General features: G+C 34.8%; 3 protein-coding genes across 3 annotated transcripts; all 3 read left to right on the forward strand.

Annotated features, from left to right (window-relative positions):
• Positions 1-3,792: 3,792 nt before the first annotated feature.
• On the forward strand, positions 3,793-5,511 carry LOTGIDRAFT_119849 (hypothetical protein; the record flags this gene model as incomplete). Its single annotated transcript, XM_009057975.1, has 3 exons — positions 3,793-3,960; positions 4,870-5,249; positions 5,427-5,511. Coding segments are annotated over 3 exons (633 nt in total), but the record flags the coding sequence as incomplete, so codon positions are not given.
• Positions 5,512-9,516: 4,005 nt separating this feature from the next.
• Positions 9,517-9,879, forward strand: LOTGIDRAFT_162039 (hypothetical protein; the record flags this gene model as incomplete). The annotated part of the gene is made up of 1 exon (XM_009057976.1): positions 9,517-9,879. The coding sequence occupies one exon, from the start codon at positions 9,517-9,519 to the stop codon at positions 9,877-9,879; it is 363 nt and encodes a 120-aa protein (XP_009056224.1).
• Positions 9,880-10,860: 981 nt separating this feature from the next.
• On the forward strand, positions 10,861-13,092 carry LOTGIDRAFT_162040 (hypothetical protein; the record flags this gene model as incomplete). The annotated part of the gene is made up of 2 exons (XM_009057977.1): positions 10,861-10,914; positions 12,634-13,092. The coding sequence occupies 2 exons, from the start codon at positions 10,861-10,863 to the stop codon at positions 13,090-13,092; spliced, it is 513 nt and encodes a 170-aa protein (XP_009056225.1).
• Between the last annotated feature and the right edge of the window lie 8,935 nt (positions 13,093-22,027).

The following is a 22,027-nucleotide window of genomic DNA, read 5'->3' on the forward strand; positions in this document are numbered from 1 at the left end:
CAATTTTCACCAAAAGGAGCTTGTTACTGTAAAGACGGCCATGTTATGGGAAGGACCAAATTTGTAGCAGTGTGGACAAATTTTACAATATGTTCAGGCAACATCCTCAAAAATGTATTTTTAAGTTTTCAAAGATTTAATTCACGATCCTGTATCCTTGATGTGATAATGTGGTCACTTCCAATGGAGTGGAATATCGAAAAAGACATATGCTTGGAATGTACTGTTACAGGAAAGACATACTCGTAACAGTGTGGACAACAACTGATCATAAGAATATAAAGATTGCTTTATGGAATGCTAGTTGATAGAGCTTAATTTTTAATTGTTTGTAATTACAAATGGTCTGAACTTCGTCATAGTGTTTGTATTATTTAGTCGGTTAAGTCATTATTATTGAACTATGTCAAAATTCCTTTCTGGCTGCACATAGCAAGATCAAAAGCTGTATTAAGTATTGAAAGGTTGAATATGAAAAGAATTGTTCAAATCTCTCATTGTATGCACGTTTATTAATCTTTAAAGATGGCAATCTTTTAATCAGGTTAAATTTTTTTAGGGTATTTTTTTATTTTGGTTGCAAATATCACTAACAACTTGACGTTTGCAACGAATGCCAGACGTGTTGATCCACGTAATAATGAGATGTTGAATTACTGTCTTTTATCGGTTCGTTTATACAACAAACTACATTGTCAAAAAAGTACCAACAAAAGTCTCTTATCTTCTTTGGCCAATAAAAGCAGTTGTATTTGCGCCCCACTTGATGCATACATTATATGTACAACTCATTATTTTCCGAATCAATAACCATTCCTTGATAAAAGTTACCATCATATCGGACAATAACATACTTTCCTAGGTATTCATTTGGATGCAATTCTGGTTCAATTTTCTCATATTTCACAGGTATAACAGCAACAAAGTGATTAGGAATCCAATGCTGTTTTACCATATCATTTCTGTTTGATGTCCACATGATATGGAAGATATTGTAACTGTTCCCTTCTTGTCCAGGCATCAATAGTCGATGAAAATCTCTGCGAACATTTTGATTACCTAATTTCGGTTAAATTGAAAAGACTTTGATTTCAAAATGCTAGCTAAGGCATGCATCTGCCATATACCCATGAAAGACTTATCACGTTTTAAATTTAAAACTTCAGCTTCATATATGGACTTTATAAGAACAGAACAGTACCACATTTTTTTTTCCTTTTCTGTCCGAGTAACTTTTTTCAAGACCTGTTTTCCATTCTGTTTGTAATAAGGCATTATCCCTATAACACTTAGCAATATTTCTACTTTTTTTCCGCTTTGATGATGTACTGGTAATTTGTTGTTCTGAAATATACTCAGGTGAGTTAGGCGGCGTCAAAATGATCTTTTCCAATTTCTTTTTATTCATTCTTTGCTTACTCTTTTGATCTCTCCATATTTTTCTAGTTGATCTTTTCTCTCTCTCTGACATATCTACTATACTCTTTATTTTCCCCTTAAGTTTATCTTGTTCGTATCTCACTTTTTCGTCCTCTAAATACTCTTGCCTCTTAAAACTATTGGCATCCCTATTCATTCGGAACTTCCGCTGCCTTTCTGCACCTGACATAGGCATTGTTAAAATCTGAAAATTATTTAAAAACTTGTAGTAAAGTTAATCAATCTTACATTTTTTTCATATAGATTACCAAATGTTACTTTATTTTGATCCCCTATGCCTATGTATTAATAAAGAATTAAGTAGACATGTCAAATAGCTATTTATATTCATTTTGTAAGTGAAATGAATTTTTTCCGAACAGTTGCCATGGAAACAAGCTAACATTATCTTTTGATATAAACTATACATTGAATTGTCTTTCTTGCAACAAAACCGGTCTTTCCTGTAACATTTTGACCGTTACGGAGTGGACTGTTACAGGAAAGAAAATATTTGAATTAAATTTGAAAAAAATCAAATCATGATAACTTCTAAATATCCAAACAAATGTCCATGGAAATCAATTTTAATTAGCGATTTTTGCCTTTTTTCAAAAATGAATAAGTACATCATGGAGCTGAGAAATATATGTTACAGGAAAGATTCGAGAAAAATATACTCTCCAATCATAGTTACCTAATGTTGTTTTTTCATAAATTGTATGTCTTGAAACTTAAAATTAAAATGGCATGGTCAAGAGGAAATGACATCATATTCCTTGAAAGAGGGACAACTCTGTTTATTTAATAGAATCCATATTATTTAAAGTAAATAGGTGCCTGTTACACAGTGGACATAAAACTTGGGACAAGCTACTTGGACATGAAAGAGGGAATAAAAAGTCTATTTCTTGAGGCAATATTCTCTGAAACAGTAATAGATTTTAAAATGAAGATTTCAAGCCATAGATTTAATAAATTATTATCTAAATATTCTATCTTTTTACAGAAAAATTTTCATTACCACCGGGACAGCTAATTTGACATATTTTTAAGACAAAAAAAATGTAACTGATCTAAGGCATTAATTATTTTGGGTTGAAACTGTTAGGCGGTGCCCCATGTTTTATATTACATTTTAAAAGAAATTTCAAAAATGAACATTTTAGGAATTGTGGTTTGAGGACAAGAATTATGACGAATTTTGAAAATTACCCATATAATCTCTACTCTATTTTATAATGTATACACTCCCTTTATTTCTATTATGCTACATTAATATTAAAATGATGAATTGTTTCTTTAGAAGTGTTCAAAACAGAAATACGAATGCCGAAAATATCTATAATCAAAAATGAGCAATACATCAAATAACCCATTGAAGAAAATTATTCCTAAATTGTCTTTTGAGTAGACTGTCCCACTTTTTAAGCGTGAACTTTATTCATTTAAAGATGGGTCCGCGCATTGTTCTTAATGCTTTCAGTTAGACGAGTGTTTTTGAAAGTGATATGATAAAGTTAAAGCTGGTGTAATTTTATTTTCAGTTGTTCTGCATTCTAGGTTTATGTATACAAATACCAATCGGATAAAATAATGTGAATTCTAGAGGGTATACAAGGAAATGTGACTGGATGGACAGACTAGGGTGCCGACAATATACGTCTACATAGTAAGATGCAGACTTGTAAATTTTAACTTTGTCGGTTGATGTTCGGTTGTAGAAAGGAAACATACGAGACTGGATAATCTTTGTCAATCTGTCGACTAATCCTTTGCTAGTAATTAGTTATCACGCATTTAATTGTCAGACAAACGGATTATTTTCCAGTCTTGAAGACATGTCTTTCTATTTTAAGTGTCATGTCGTAAATAAGTATTAAATACATTACAAGTAAATAAAAAGACGGGACCACATCTTTAAGTACGTGTTTCGTGTGAAAAACAAGATATATTATTACGTTTTGATTGATATGTTAGGAGTTGATATATGATTTGAGAGCATATCAATTTAATCGTAAGGTATTTTCTCATTAATATAAATATCAATGTATTTGTACTACTACATGCGCAATAAAACCGAAAGTCCATACATAAACAGTTTGTATTATTCGTTCATATGTTTTTGATGCACTGAATTTTTAATTAGTGATATACGTGTAGTTGTATAGTGTATGTATAGTGCGTGACGTTAACCCAATATTTTGCAAGGTGTATACGAAGTTTGATTATTGGACACTGGTATAGATATGCCGATAAAGATATTTGATTTCACATATCCATGAACGTAGTTTTGTAATCCCCTATGCATTCTGTTACTTAACGATTGTTTTTATTGTTTTAGTTGTTCAAAACCAATTATGTAACTGAATTATGGATGACTTACTCGCATTCCTTTTATGTGTCGTGGCATTAATGGAAAATGTCAGTGGTAGAGCCCGATTGATTGAGCCACCCATGAGATCAAGTATCTGGAGATATAATATTTATAATGTCCCCAAGAATCTTATGGATGATCATTTGAATTGTGGTGGGTTTGAGGTATGTGTATATATTTTGACGTGAATCAAGCAGGTATTAAGGTTTCAAATAACATATATAACATATTACTACATCGCCGTTTTGTCGATTGAAAAGATAGATTGCCAATAGCAGCTTTGATTTTAAATTAGAATATTTGGCACTACAAATCACCATTTCATCATGAAATATTCAACCTTTAATCATACACTTCTTTCACACTTTTTCAGATGAGAATGAAGAATATTACCAAATTTTGTCAAAATGCGGCGAGAATTTACATTCTAATGTACAAAAAGTGTTTACAAGTTATAAGCTAAAAAATTAAGAAATTACTTTTATAAATATTTTCATGTTTTTTTTTATTTTCGATTGAATTCAATAGGGTTCATCCCTTGTAAACAATTTCACCGAGTTTGGTCAAAAGACGTTAAGAATTGTGCCTTCTGGAGTGTTGACGAGATACAAAATTAACGCTTTTCAGGAACACGAGCAATAACTAATATAAATAATTCCGATTTTTTGAAAATTTCCATAAGATTCAATACGTTTCGTGAAAATCCGTCAAAAATAGTACCTTCTAGACTGTTGACGAACCGACACACATTGGTGCGGCTAATATACGCTTCACATTTCACATGTGGGTGTACAATAAAATTAAATGTAAATACACATGTATGTATCTTATTATGTACTTTATAAATGAAGGTGGGCGTAGTCGTCTTCATTTTAATAAGGTCTTTACTTCCCTGAATTATTGTGAAGGCATGTAATGAGGAGAATTATAGGTTTACATTGAATCAAAAAGATATCAAAAATTGCCTCAACCTAACACTTCTTTTCAATCAAATCTATCAGTTTATGTTCGTGTTTTTTCAGTTAATAAGTATTGAAAATATTGGAGTTTCAAATATTTTTTGTCTATTTTAGTATCAATGGACAGTTGCGAATGGACGATGCGGCTCTTGTGGAGATCCGTACTTTGGTCCATCTAACAACATATATCCAGGCATCTATGCAAATAACGTCATGACAAGAACAGTAACTCAAGGATCATTTCTAAACGTGTCTGTGTTTGCTGATCAAAATCAGCTGGGTTATTTCCGATTTTATCTATGCCCAGACATGAATGGACAGGAATATATTGACCTAGATGAATGTTTTGATAAGCATCCTCTACAGATATTGGACACGTTCTCCTCAACTTACTATGTTGGTAGTGGTGGTGGTGTGTTTAATATGAAACTTATTCTCCCAGTGAATGTATTTTGTCAACACTGTGTGCTCAAATGGGCCTATGTCACTGGTAAGTGATTTAGATACACAAATGCCTAAATATAGAAATTCAATTTCACCTTCACTAATTTCACTTTCTTTTTCACGATTTTCAACTTCATCTTAACCTATACACAAACATAATTATATACCCCAACCTAAACTTTAACCTCGCATTCACTGCACTTCACATTGTTTATTTCAGGGTATAGAGAGGGTCGGGATCTGCATTCTTGTCGCAATTGTTTAGGTTGTGGTCCTCAAGAAACATTTATCAATTGTGCTGATATAACCATTGAAGCCACAAAGCATCGGCAGATGACATCTACTTCAAGTACCACAACAACTTTCCCAGTTAACGCAACAATTACATCTGCTTCTTCTGCTACTGAATCTCCCACAAAGTCAACTACACAGTCATATAAAGGCAATCTAGATCAAAATGGATCAATAAAGCGACCACCCGGAACTATATCAAGTGCAATCGGTATACTTTCCCAACTACCAGGATCTATACCCGATATAAGAGATTCAACTCAGCTAACTGGATCCAAATTATTTATTAGTGGTACTCTAACTGGAGATGCTTCGGGTGTAACCGAAGGATCGAATGCAATATCTATAAAAATGGATACGCTGATCGAAAATGCATCAAACTTAACCAACGAATCTCAGACAAGCTATCTAGATGCACCACCAGCAAATTCTACACAACCATCACAACCAAGTGAAAATATTGCAGTTACCGTTTACCCTGATGTAACAACAATCACAGAGATAGGAGATACTACCTTTGTTACGCCCGTGCCACATACTACCACTTCCACCCAAACAGATAGACATGCCTCAAATACCACACAACGAACTTCTTTGGTTGATATTTTCGCAGTGAAGCAGTCTTTCCCCGTGTTGATGCTCGATAAGCCAGGAAACCAAATGAATGCCCCTAAGGTGAAAATTTCAGTTTCATCTGCAAATACACAACCAACGAGGGGAAACGGTATGCAGATTCCTGACACGTATTTTAAAGGTTAGATTCATTTAATTTTATACGTGCCAAGTTTAAGTTTCTTGACGGATTTAGACGAAACTTGGTGAAATTATTATTATCCTTTGATGAACCTCATTAAAAGAAAAAATCTGAAAATATTTAATACGAGTTCTTGATCTTGACGCATTCACTTTATTAGCTTATAAACACTCTAGGAGGCACCATTTTTGACAGAATTTAAAACAACTTGGTGGAATGGTTTATTATCACAAGAAGGATGAACCACATGGATTATTGCCCTGGTTCTTAACAAAAAGCGTTCAGTTTTTAGCTCACACACACTCAGAAAGCATACTTCTGGACTGATTTAGACGAAACTTGGTGAAATTGTTTATCATCACTTATGGAAAATCAAAAAAAGAAAAAGACTTTATTATGAAAATGTTACCCTCGGAATGTTTCATTTTCTGATAGCTCTTGTCGACCTCCCGGACGACTTGGCTGCCATTACAATTGTGGGCGTATTACTTAACTCATGGGATTTTTTGCTGAAAGGTTTTAGCAGGGCTTGCAGACCCGGGCACCCTGTCATTCTCATCTGACTCTGACACGGTCCAAATTGAGACTTGAAATGAGGTAGTTGATAATAGTATTTCAATGATTTTAATTCTATGATATTTTATAAGTTAAATGTTGGTGGTGCCCCAACTTGAAAAGAATCGATACATCACGATACGACATGACAAATAAGTATACACAAAAATACTAGACATATAAACATGTATATTTATTACAGCATAATTACATCATTCTGTACATTTTGATGAAAGCTTCGTAGGCTGCTTCAGAAAGAGTTATGCCATCTATGAAACTTGATATACATCAAATTCAACATTGTCGGATACTAACGGCATTGTTTCTTTTCAGATCAACTGACGCGGATTGGGTGATTCAAGACTTTGAAAAGTAGAACCAGAGACACCGCTTATTATTATTAGAAAACCTTTAAAACTGACATATACATCTAAGGGTCATCATTTAACAACTTTTATTCTTATTAAGTCACTTTCAAGGGACAATTGAAAAAATATATTTTTACACGGACCCTCGACTTAACTTGTTGTTTCAGATAGTGGATTGTTTGAACCAATATTGCCCGTGTACAGTCCTGATATTTTACGCCTCTCTACCGACAATTCAGCTAACATAGTGCATCAAACCACAACGCCTGCAGTTACATCCGTCATCAGTTCAATACGAGTTAATGTCAAAATTGAATACTGCTACTCGAACTCGACTTATTTGAGATGCGAGTCAAAAACCAAGACGATTGTGTGGTGTCTTGAACGGTGCTTCAAAAGTGCATGTCCTAAAGCAGATTGTTCATGCTATTGCTTGATGCTGGATGCAAAAAAATACCCCATCAGTTCCAATCCTATAACAGTAATACAAAGACTTCCTGTGTACTCAAATCAAGATCATTCAAAGAAACTATGCTATCTCCCTCGCCCAAGATGGCAAAATGTTACCGGACTCTCTGTTTGGTGCAAAACCAATTGTCCCGGATTACGCTGTTATGGTCTGTGTACCCCTCAACCTTGCCGGTAATGCTACACCTAAAAGTGCCTGTGATGTTTTCATAATAATTGTAGTCGTGAAATCGATCGTTCTTTATGGTTCTATGCATTTGAAATATTCAGTAACCTTTTATACAACTGTTCATTAAAGATGGGTCTCCTTTTTTTAGTGTAAAATTAAGCGAAGTATTTGATTAATTGGTGTTTCTAATGAAATATCATGTATTCTTAATCATATCATTATGTTCTTATTGCATATAATAAACCAATAATAAATGTTCATGTAAGGACAGTCAGGATAAACAAAAAAGGCTTTTTGACCTTTCTTGATGGGTCACGTAGTGGAATTCTGTTGGTAATTCTCTTCTAATTTTGCTAATTATGAATTAATTGTGGACATGTGAGACAAACTGGTATTTTTCCAAGTCATTATAACGTCTCTACTTTCTATCCATATAAGTATTAACAGTTTCATTTTCATAAATGAAAATAAGGGAACTCATCTTTAACAGATTTTGTATACTTTGTTGAGACCCAATACAATTAGCAATCAATCACTTGAATAGTACCATATCGCATAATTTGTATTCCGCAATGTTAATAACAATGAAATGGAGGTTATTCAGAATAAAGGATATCCCACGTCAATGGGGGTTTGTTTAAAAAATTGTCATTTAAATTTACTATTTATCGTCATAAGGTAAAGTATTGTACTGTTGTCTGTCTGTGAGGATATCGGTCTGTTCCGAATTTGTCTGTTAACGAGATATACTTTTGATCCGATTTAGATGAAACTTTGTATGCATGTGATAGCTATATTTCAGATATTCGAGATATTTTCGATGAAAATTTTTTGTCCATGATTCTTAATAGCCCAGGTCAAAGTTAACTTGTGAACCCGAATGCACTAGAATGAATGTTAATTGGAACATTTTTGCGAAACAGAAGTGTGAAAAAAGCGTGCAAAAATAGTCTCCAGACTGTGCATTATTAGACCGATTTTGCTTCAGTTTTCCTTTTTTCTGTCATGATAGTTGTTTCTCGAAGCATTCCTTAATTTTGCGGTTAAGGACAGGTTAGCTACAGGTTAAGAACCAGTCTTTAACGACTGTATCAGAGAGCAGTCCTTAAATTGGATAGTCCTTAAATTTAAGATATGTTAAGGTGTGTGGGATTCCCCTAGTTTTTTCCGTGAAATTCGCACTCGATTAACGAGTAACCAATGGCCACGCATGTCCATAGTCATTTTGGTGACATTGTGTCAAGAACATAATTACGAGACATTTAGATTCCACCGAATTTGCCTGCAAAGTTTGCCAGTGAAACATGTCTGGAAAGGGTAAATCAAGGAAAAGTAGGTTTTCTGAAGAAGAATGCTCAGTTTTAATTGCGGAATTTGGAAAACATAAAGACATTATTACCAGTAAATTTTGTGACTCTGTCACACTGCAAAAGAAGAAAAAAGCAGGGGATAAAGTACATTTGGCAGTCAACAGTGTAAATTCAAGTGCTGTGAGAATGGTTCCAGAAATGGCAAGAAATAAAAACTTAATCAAAGGAAGGGAAAAGACGAAAAGAAATGAAGAAAACGGGTGGGGGAGAGCTGATTTTGAGTCGTTGACCGCAAACGAAGAGGAGGCAATTGCGGTTATTGGGGACACTGCAATAGAGAGAATCACAGACGGATTTGACTCCAATTAAGTCGTTCAAATTAATCAGGAAGATGCTCCAATGATGACAGATCTAGAAGATGACGCAGCGAGATCCGTGGCATCTACAAGTGCTTTTACTGTCGAAGAACATGAAACTGAAAGTCGGGCCCGTAGAAGCAGGAAGTCTAGCAATGAATATCTAGAGATGCGTGACTCTGAAATTTTGGAAATCGAGAAAGAGCGTCTAGAAGTAGAAAAGAAACGACTATCTATAGAATCAAAACGTCTTGAAATAGAACAGAGAAGACTCCAAATTGAAGAAAAGCGGTTGCAGTTAGAAATGATGCAGAAAGCCTCTTACAAATACCAATGTGCGGACCAAAATAGTTACGATTTTGAATCTAACGAACCCATATACACAACTCTCAAAGATTTTCTAGTGTGATTACTTTGAAAAATATTGTTTTGTTTGCCCAAGACAATTTATATATATATATAGTTCAGTTTATTCATTTCTATTTCAAACTTTCATTACAAATAAAACAATGAATTGATTTAAATATTTTTAGTAGTGTTTATATATATTGTACTATATATATATTCATCAATGTTTTTTAAGCAAACGCATTTGTGATTAAATTGTCTCGAATCTGAAAACCATTTCTTTGTTGTTGATGATTGATGTTGTAAACAACATGTCGGTTGCTAAAATCAACATTATTTTTGTGGACAAACATTTTCTTTGGCTAAATTGCCTGTAGAGTCCGAACATGACAGAAAAAATACCTTCTGGCACCCCTAGGGTTGGTTCAGAGACATTTTACAAATGGTAACCCTTAAACCTGAAAATACTCTATTTTGATTGGTTTCTGGGATATTCGGAAAGCATATTGATGTGTTCTGCCATTCATAACTGTTTTTCGTGGGTCAGCTCGGTGGCAGACAGTTGTGAGAATAAAATGAACTCGATCTTGAACGAAACAAAACAAAATGGCGGCCAGAAAATCCAAAACAGCGTCTGGAGAATGACGTCATCGAGAGGTAATATACCGCTTATGACCTCGTACACCGTGTAATATGTCAAAATATATGTTTCCGAGGACGGGGAATCGATTGCCGACATCAGACAATATGCGATTTTACCACGTTGAGATGTTTTAAAACAATATGGCGGCCAGTAATCCAAGATGGCATCTTTAGAATGACGTCATTGAAAGGTAACATATCACTAAAATGACTTCGCACACCGTGTAATATGTCGAAATATAATATGTTTCCGAGGACGGGAAATCGATTGCCGACATCAGATATGCGATTTTACCACGTTTAGGCATATTCAGGACAGGACAGGACATGAGGATGTGGAAATTCTATAATATATGATCCCAAGGGTGTGTATGGGGGGTCGAGCCGTCTTGTTCAGCATATGGTTGTACCAACAGGACAGACAGAGATAGGAAGCGTGGAATCACTTTCCATTGTAAGTTTTATTTATCTCCATTAATCAGCATGTTAGGTTCGTCATCAGCAGCTAGTACACACAGTCGATCCCTTGCCCTTGCCGCCTTGGCTTGGCTTGTCTTGTAGTTGTTGGCCTTGGCAGTTTAAAATCGAAAAAGAGTAGAGCTAGGCTAATAATAGCAATGCCACTGTCACGCCTACGGGAATAACTTTGTTCTTTCTACCCTGTAGTGTTGCCACATTTATTCGCCTAACTCTAAGTCTGATGCCCCCACTAGCCCACTCCTACTGCACACACGCTACGAATCCTACGAATCGGCCTAGCTACAAATTGATAAATCTTAGGATTCGTAAGATTTGTAGCCGATTCATGGTTTTATGTTTCGTCATGTATTCGTGGGATTCGTTACAGATTCTTAGCCGATAATGCCCACTGATCTATCATGATGTCCAAGAATGCACTACGAAATGGTTACGAATTAACTACGAGTTTTGGAAACGGGAGTTCGTGTTCAAAACTGCCACGAATTCGCGATCACTCAAGAATTAAAAGACTACGTACGACTACGTACCCTATATCAATCAGTTAAAAATTTCACGAATTGCTTACGAAACCTAAAATTAAACCGTAGCCTACTTATCATATTTTTGGCATATTTTTTTACTTTTTACAAAATTGATATATTATCATATCGTCTCTTTAAACTTCAAGACAACACCATATCGTCGATGCGCTTCCAAAACCGCGAATATCGACATTTTCTGGAAAATCACTTTTTCGTCTTTTTGGAATGAGTATTAAGAAATGCACATTTTGATCTGGGTTATATACATATCGACCAATTATAAACCTCATTTTTAATCATGTGATGAAAACTCGTATTTCTATTGGTGTGGAATACTGAATTCTAAAATCGCGTATAACTCGAATTAAATTTCAAGTGCACGTTTTACATGATTTTTCCTGTCTAAAGCATTTGTAGCAAATAAGGAGGTAAGGAAATGTTTCTTAGTTTATCTTATCATATATCTTTAATGTTTCTGCTTTGTTTGTTTTGAAAATAAGGGATAATTTAGGAAAACTAAAGTGTTATTGGAAAAATGTCAAAATGATCAAGGTTTAATCCGACTGTTTTCACCTACCGAATGGATATATGTGTAGATCCCTGAGATGTTGATTTATTTTATATCTAAGATACTTTTTAAAGCAATTTGCCCTTGAAATTTGTCATCTTTCATAGAAATATTTGGAGAAATTTTGTAAAAAACAAAATTTATACGCGTTTTTAGAATTTTATATTTTTAATACGTAGTCTTGATAGTGTAGATATACGATGGTTTAGAAATAGTGGAGGATAGCCTATTTGTTATTGTGATAATAATGCTATTCGTATAACCGGTAGTTACTACGTTTGTAGTATACCACTGGGCCAATATAATGCGATATACTTCAGTTCTGTGTATATACCCTTTTCTATTAATGTGATATCCAGTCCCGTTATTTTCTTGTTTCAGGATTACAGGTACACTTTAACTTAATACTCGTGGTAGTATGAAAAAATGCACCCGTTTTCAAGAGGGAGGTATTTGGTTAATCTAGCGCTAAATAATCGTAGTGCCAGTGGAGGAATGGATGCCTTGACAAATTCAAATAAATTAAATGGAGACCTCTCAATCCAACCCGGTACGCTACCCGAAGAACCCAATCCTTCTTGTATACCCACTGATTCTATTATAGATTCCAATAAAACAGCCTACTCTGTGCCATGGTACAAAAAACACAATATTAGGCGATGCAATTGAAACAGTAGAAGCAGATTCTGACAATGATGATAATGGCAAGGATCCAGACTGGGTGCCTTCAAGTAAGAGAAAAAGTGGTGAAAGTTCTGATGAATACTCTTACGAAAACACAGAGAACCATAATGTTGTGATCAATCCTGTTCCAGAACTTGACCAAACCATCCATCCCATTAAAGAATCCCGAGCTAAACCAGGGAAGGCCAACCGCAAACTATGGACAAAAAATGTGCACAAACGTTTGCGAATGGAAGGGAAATCCTACAAAGGAGTCAAAAAAGATGCTGGTAGTCATTATACTTATTCAACGGATAAATCAGAACGTACACTTGGTCCTCGTAACTGCTCAAAACTTTGCGACAAGCGAAAAGGGTGTACATCTTTTGTCGGCAGGTGATTTTTGACAGGTTTTGGAATCACTTAAGTTGGGATCAAAAAAGGGTATATTTAGCTGCATTAGTTGACAAAGTAGAGATCAGAGAAAGAAAGAATTATTGCAGGGCTTCGTCAAGGAAATCATACCTCGAACCGATATTCACAAATTTCGCTGAACTTTATAGAGTGTATAAAGACTATTGCTGTAAAAAAGCTCAACTAATTTTAGGGAAGAAAGCCTTCAAATCAATTTTTGTTGATTTGAATCTCTCCCTTTTTCATCCCAAAAAGGTTCAATGCGATATTTGTTGCGGATATTCCGTACTGATAATATTACTGAGGCAGAATACAACGCACACATCGAGCGTAAACTAGTGCCAGGGACGAAAAATGTCATGATAAACTGTTAGCGGAGTCCAATGATACAATCAAAGTTGTAACGCTAGATCTGCAGTCGTTGCTACTTTGTCCAAAGATCGAAGCAAGTTCTATGTACTATAAAACCAAACTTGGTTGTCATAACTATACTATTTTTGACCTAGCAACAAAAGAAGGTTTCTGCTACTTTTGGCACGAAGGAGATGCCAATTCTTTTACATCATGCTTCATTGATTATATTGAAAAATTAATTTGCGACATAGACGAGTTAATATTATACAGTGACGGATGTACATACCAAAATAGGAATGCTACTTTGTCAAATGCACTTCTGAAAATTTCCAAAGAAAAGGGTATTACAATCACACAGAAATTTCTTGAAAAAGGCCATACGCAAATGGAGTGCAATAGCATGCACAGTACTATCGAACGCAGATTACGTAATAAACCAATATACGTACCCCAAAACTATGTGGATCTTATCAAATCATCACGTGTTTCACCTCAATACACTGTTAAATATCTAGATAGTACCTTCTTTAAGAAATACTCAGAATTAAACTTTTATACGTCTATTCGTCCTGGTCGCGGTTGTGGAGATCCAGTTGTGACAAATATTAGAGTTCTAAGATATAAAGATGGTCTTATATCATATAAATTAAATTACGGTCATGAATTCCAAGAAATACCCAGAAAACGGACATCGGATGTCCCAGTTTGATATTCAAGTTCAACAATTGTATGCCTTTAAACCTAAGATCAAAGCTAAAAAGTTTGGCCACTTGCAAGATTTGAAATTAGTCATACCAACTGATTTTCATGGTTTTTACGACAATCTTTCCCGTGAATAACACTTTAGTGCATTATCACCAGGTCACAAAATGAAACCGGTCACCTGTTTCTTTAATGTTTTAAAATATCTGTATTGTAAATAGTATTGTTATCTTGTTTTAGATCTTTGTTTTTGCTCACTGAAAATGTATTCGCTCAATAACAGGACAGGATAATAGGGCGGGACATGAACACAACAGAGAAGGTTACAGGACATGAAAGGAAACTGGACAGGGCAGAAAACAGGACATGACAGAAAACAGGAAGGGTAGAATAATAGACAGGATAGGGTAAAGGACGAGACATGAGACACGACAGGCAAAATACAGGACAGGAAACACGACAGGGCAGAACACAAGACAAAACATGAAACACAACAGGGCAAAATACAGAATAGGAAACACGACCGGGAAGAATACAGGACGTGACAGGAAACACGACCGGGCAGAGTGCAAGACAGGAAACACGACAGGACAAAATGCAGGACAGGAAACAAGACAGGGCAGAATACAGGACAGGAAACACGACAGGACAGAAAACACGACAGGGCAGAATACAGGATAGGGTAGAATACAGGACAGAACAGTAGATTGGACGGGACAGTAGATTGTACAGGACAGTAGATTGTACAGGACAGTAAATTGGACTTGACAGTAGATTGAACAGGACAGTAGATAGGACAGAACAGGAGATAAACCAGAGTACAGGACAAGTACAAGACACGACAGGACAGGAAACAAGACAGGGCCAAATATAGGACAGGAAACACGACAGGGCAGATTATAGGACAGGACAGTAGATTGGACAGGACAGGACAGGAGACAGTCCAGAGTACAGGACAAGGACAAGACAGAAGACAGGACAGGACAGGACTTGGGACAGTAGATAGAACACACCAATAGAACAGGAGGTTAACCCAGAATAAAGGACAAGACATGGGACAGGACAACTTAGGACGTAATACAGTTCAGTTTAGTTTGTATAATTTCAAAATATCAGGAAGATATCATCACATTTAGTTCCTTGTTATTTATATTTCTTTCTTAATTCACCTTTGAATAAACAAAATGTATTTTGTTCTAATGGTTTTCAATTTTACAGCCTTATTAAATAAATAATTTTGAAATCAAAACCGCGTATATCCGCTAATGCATATAAAAGCAAGTTATTAAACCGCGTACGTTCTGAAAAAACAAAATCGCGTAAGCCTTAAGAAGATTCAACTTTGAGCCAACAAAAAGATCTATGGTATGTTCAGAACATTTCAATTGGGAAGATTTTGACAGAACCTCTCCAAATGTAGTACGCATTCTTCCAGAAGCAATTCCATCAGTATTTAAAGCTTTTCCATCTTATCTACAAAATGAAAAGAAAATTCGACGTCCACCAACTGAGCGCACTTCCCCAGTTGCTCCACTGATTCTTCAACCTCAAGAAATCCCACCACATCTTCGAGCTATTGACAATGATACACCCGTCACACCCGAAAGAGCCTCATTAAAGAGAAAATTGGAGAAAAGTACCCAGCAACTCGTCTGTTCGCGAAAAAAAATGAAGACATTGATGCAAGCTAGAAGACGTCTACAGAAAAAGAACTTAAAAAATGTCATTGATGATCTCCGTAATCAGGCCGTGATGAGCAGCAGTAGCATAGATGTCTTAGAAGCTTGTTCTGGAGGCATACCAGACTTACTCAAGCGCCAGAAAGCTAAACTGGAAGACAAGTCTCTACCTGTCACATATTCACCAGAGCTGAGGAGCTTTACTCTGACGTTACATTTTTATTCTCCCAGAGCGTATAAGTATGTAAGGAAAGTTTTCGACACCTGTCTTCCTCATCCAAGAACAATTAGTAAATGGTACCACAATGTCAATGACGAGCCTGGGTTTACAAGCACAGCGTTTGAAGCTCTACAAATAAGAAGTGAGGCGAAAGGAGAAAAGCTGCTTTGTGCGCTTATGATGGATGAGGTAGCAATACATCAGAAAATTGAGTTCGACGGCAAGAAGTATGAAGGTTACATAGACATGGGAACTCACCTGGATAACGATTCTCTGCCAGTGGCGAAAGAAGGTTTGACGATGATGGTGGTGGATTTACAGTCATCATGGAAGCTACCTGTTGGATTTTTTTTGATAAATGGACTTAATGGAGAAGAGCGAAAGGCATTAGTTTTGAGTTGTATTGAGAGACTATATGAGAGTGGTGTTTTAATTACTTCCCTAACCCATGATGGAGCATCAGCTAATTTGTCCATGTCACGTAGCTTAGGTGTTAATTGGGATGATCCTAATAATATTCAGTCATATTTCTCTCATCCCATAAATGATTCAAAAGTATATGTATTTCTAGATGCATGTCATATGTTAAAGTTAATTCGTAATACGCTCGCCGAGAAATGTTCTATTGTTTCTGGTAAAAGTCGTATCATTAAGTGGGATTATATTGTTTCATTGCACAAATTACAACAAGTTGAAGAACTGCACTTCGGAAATAAATTGAAAGCCAGTCACATTGAATGGTTCAAAAAGAAAATGAATGTTAAATTAGCCGCGCAAACTTTGAACGAGTCTGTCGCAACATCTCTGCAGTTTTGCTTAAATGAAAATATCAAAGACTTCTCGGGTTGTGAAAAGACCATTGAATTCATACGTTTATTTGATGAGCTTTTTGACGTTTTGAATTCTCGAAATTTGAAGTCTTTTGAATGAAAGGCTCCTCTTAAACTCACCAATTATCTTTCCATAATTAATTTTTTGTCCACTGCTAAATCATATATTTCATCTTTGCGGCAATCTAAATTAGGACCCAGTATACTGAAGAGTAATAGAAAAACAGGTTTCGTAGGCTTTCTATTGTGCATTGAGAGTGTTAAATCTTTATTCGAAGATTTGGTTTTAACAGGGAAATATAATATGCAATTTTTATTAACTTACAAGTTCAGCCAAGACCATATCGAACTTTTTTTTGGTAAAATTAGGAGTATGGGAGGGTGCAATAATAATCCTACATGTAGACAATTCAAAACGTCTTATAAAAAGTTACTTGTACATAATATACAAGATATTAGATCAGAAAATTGATTGGCTCTTGAAAATGTCCCTATTTTGACTACGTCAAGCCGTATACTGTGCAACAATGTTGATACGGAAGTGTCCGCATCTGAGTTGATTAATTCTTAGATTGTGCGATGATAGTTTTATGTTGCAGCCCATTCATGAAGATTACAGTTATACGCCAAATCCTAATCTCTTGTCATCTTTGTCCCATAAAATTGTTGCCTATATAGCTGGATTTGTTGTTTTTAAATTGAAAAGTTGTATAATTTGTGAAACACGCGTAAATGCTCTGTCAGAAACGCAACTTTCACCTGTGCATTCATTGATAGCCTTGAAATCTAAAGGATCATTAACAGTTCCATCGAATGATGTTGTTGATATATGTAGGCCTATTACGTCTGAAAAGTTCTTCCGACGCTATGTTTTCTCTTCTTCAATTAAGCTGACTAAAATTGGTGAATTCAATTCTTGAATCTTATATCAATAAGAACATTTTTGCCGGTCTTAGGAAGCACATGTTCGAAAATGAAGGTTTAAATAATCATTTAGTACTTTTGATAAAAGCCGTCATTGAGAAATACCTTCAGGTACGATACTATTATGCCGGCAGGCAATACACTACTGATTTAAAGCAAAAAGTAAAAACTAATAGTCGCCAAGTTTTAAGTAAACTGGTTATATTCTCTGGATAGTGAAGAATATATAAATCAAATGGTAATGGTAAATAATCAGTTTGTTTCTGAAACCATAGTTTATTTATATGTATATAAAATTTGTAAATAATGAATGAATATTGTTTAAATCAACTAATCAAACCACCCAATTACGTACAAAGTATTGTGCGGGAATTGATATGTTTTAATATCACGGCTTTATTCTTAAAATGAAGCAAAACTGAAAAGTAAAAAGTGAGATATAATGAGCACCATTACATAATATTGACGTCAACTATTCTTTCTTGTTCTAGTTTTTTCGTTACATTGTATGGTAATAATATAGTTATCCATATTGTAGCAATGCCAGTTTCCGCAAAATTAGTTAGACCCATTTGATTGGTTTTCTTTTAAGTTGATACCAAACCCATTATTTCATGGTATTATATTTAGTGTTTATAATATATGATACGTTATTTTGTATCATGATATGTGTTTATTGTGCTATGTAAATATATACATCTGAATAGTTTTCAGTTTGATAAATTGACGTATCCTTTTTTCTATTATTAGTGCCATTGATTCGCAAAAAAACAGGAGCCTTTCCATTAGCTTATTGCAAGAATCATCACTTCATCTCATAATGTGCGAAGGGTTATCCTGGATCAATAACGCCCGGGTTTTCATATGGAGCGGCTACATAATTTAAACTTTCAGATAAAAAACAAAACCGATTCAAAATTAACAGTGCGTATCTACATTCGTCTAGAAGGGCAGAGATATGAATAGCCTATAATAAATGAATTCACGCACAAACTGGGACTGGAGGCATCCGACTCTAAACACTTATACGGAGCTTACCCCATCAAAATTGACAATATATAGGACTAAATAACAAAACATATTTTTTCTGCACATAAATGTAAAGCAATTAAAATATATGCAAAGTTCCGATGTAGCAAAAAAATGGATAAAAATTTCAATGACTCCCAAATGACGTTATATTGGCTGGCTGGCCATAGATATCACGTGTAGTCAACACACACTGGTTACCTCTTTTTCTTTCGGGAACAGGATTTAGAATATATATACTCTCCATTTATTTCATAAGCAAATGAAATGATAATTGGTAAAAAAGAGGATACAAATTTAGTTGGATATTTATATGATTTTAGTTTTATTTGAAAATATTAGTTGCATGTTTATTGTTTAATTTTGTTATTTACAGCAGGTTTATGGTTGTATTTTTTAGAAAATGTTTTGTCTTTTGTTCTAGATTAATAGATAGGAACTTCATGGTGTTGGTACTTAAAATTTGTCTGATATTTTATAATGGATGAAAAATTCTGGAATAATGACATTTTTAAATCAATTTTCATTAACAATTGATACATAATATATTAGCTGAAGTCAATTTTATGATTTATTTTAGAAGCATGTGTATAAAAGGATTTGTTATGCTCATTGATTCGGTTATTGGAGTGGTGGAGGCAATCCTAGTAAATCATAAGTATTTTCTTACCTACAAGTGTTCACAAGATCATTTGGAACTATTCTTTAATGCAGTCCGTCGAACATGTAAGTTCTAAAAGATTTTAATATGATCATCTTTTATTGCCTGTATCATTAGTTCCAGTAATATATGATTTATGAATAAACCTATTACTATTGAAGGGGGATACATTCATGAATCATTTCGAAATATTTCAATTGTTGACACCCATAAACTGAATATCATACTGAATAAGTACTAATCATCATTACAGCTGGATAGAATAATAATCCAACTGCTTTTATGGGATCATTTAGGAAGATAATAAGCCACTGTGGAGCCTTGACAGTAAGTTAATATATAGTAAATAACGAAACAGTAGTGCCTTCAGTTAGATATACTCCATGGCTTATGTCTGTTGAGCACTCTATCCGGAGTGTACCATTGTCTCTAGCATATATGCTTGCCCCACTAGTGTACCGGTTTGAGCACTCTAACATGATACGATAAAACCATGTTGGATCATATGAGGTGGCTATCTAGCCAAACCTCAACTCCAGTAGTCTTACTGCACTGGTTAGTACTGTCTGCAGCTTGATGTTTTTATTAATAGTTTAGTACCTATAAGGATTAATTGTTTCATTACTTTACATATAGGTATCTAAATATGGAAATAGTTCGGTCTTGTTAGGTGAAGAAACAACACTTGTCAGATGTGCACTTGATGGCTATGTGCCACCTGTTGATCTCAATGATGCAACGCTTGATGAGCCAGTCACTGACTGGACTGGTATAGATCATACATATGATACAAATAGGATGGAACCGATTGTAGAAAATGTTGTGGTGTTCATTGCAGGTAAACAATTCATACTTGAAATCTCAGTTACTAAAATTATTTTTGTGTGTAAAATCTAACATTGAAAAGAATATTAAGGTTGTTATGTGATACACTGATACAGCTTAACAGATCAAATCAATCAAAATGATTTCATCCTTGAATATTAATGCTTATTTTTCCAGGATGGGTTATTCGAAGAATAATGCCAAAAGTCAATTGTGCAGATTGTAAAGAATTGCTTGTTGCCAATCAACCTTTAAAGGAACCACAGTCTAGTTTTTTTTTTACTCATGAACAAACAAAATGGCGGACTTATTCTGCCTTCAAATGGAGTAGTTCAAATTCTCATGTGTGCAGAGAAACATATACTAACGTGACCCCCGTGAATAGGAGCATCGAATGGTACAGATACCATATCTCCCAGCCAATTAAAAGTGACATATTGGGTCATATGATTAAAGGATGTCTATCGATTGGCTTAAAATAATGTATGTCAAAAAGACGTATATCTTTGTCTACAAAAACAACTGACGTTATAAGGAGCCTACTTTGATGAGGTAAGAAAAGGGAATAAAAAACGTATTAAATCTATTTATTTCATTCATTTTAGCAGCTTTACTTGTTCTGTGATCACCCGACTTTGGCCTATTTCAAATACCAACTTCTTAAACAGTAATGATACCGTATCATCGTTTAAGTATCGCTATCGAGAACGTCAAATGATATACGTCCTTTTTGCATGGATACATCATTCTATTTCATTTGTTCTTGTTTATTGCAGAAAATGTCGAAAAGACCATCTTCCAGAGGACAGCAGCTTGTATTGTTGTCCCTGAAATCCAGATCTAAAATAAATTCAATAACCGAAAATGATTGAAAGTATTCTTCAATCAGATATCTCAATGAAGAGAAAGAATGAACCTATGGTTTTGACAGATAACCTAATAGAATACACAACTAGCCAAGAACAAGATAATGCGAACAACTCAATATTTGATATTCAAGAAAATGGAGAACGTTTAAAATTTAGACGATTGGAACCAAGAGTACCAAATGATACAAGTCTTGTTTATACATGGAGTCCAAGATTTACCTTTCAAAGTAATGAAATAATGCCTTCCAATGAAACTGCCACAAGAAGCATGTCACTTCCAGAAAACAAAGAACGTCCTATGTACAGCCAATTATCAGAGGATGAATTAACAGATCTTGATGATTCTGTAGTAGATCCTTTCTTACAGACCCAAACGGAGAGAGTTTTTAGACGCTTACAGCAATGAAGAAGAGGAAGTTACAATTGAAGATGAAAACTTGACACCTGCTAAACTCAAGCCAAATAAACTAGCAAATCCGGATCTTTGGACAAGAAATGTAAATATGAATCGACGTATGAAGGGAAAAGATTACACAGGATCTATAATTGAAAATGGAAAAAGTTTAAAGGTACAAAAACCAGGACGGCAACTGCGTCCACGAGGCTGTACTGATTTTTGCAAGAAGTCTAAACAAAGATTTTGTGTTGTGTTCTCTGAGGACGATAGACTTACCTTGTTTAATAAATTTTGGGCTTTAAATTGGCATCAAAAGCAGAGCGTAGTAGTCCATTCAGTGTCTAAAAAGAAAGTAGCGGAGCGTAAAGTAGAAGGTAACACAGATGGAATATTCCGAAAAAAACAAAGTTTCGTCTACTCTTTGCAATTAA

This window comes from Lottia gigantea (assembly GCF_000327385.1).
Source record: "Lottia gigantea unplaced genomic scaffold LOTGIsca_32, whole genome shotgun sequence".
Classification (NCBI taxonomy): domain Eukaryota; kingdom Metazoa; phylum Mollusca; class Gastropoda; family Lottiidae; genus Lottia; species Lottia gigantea.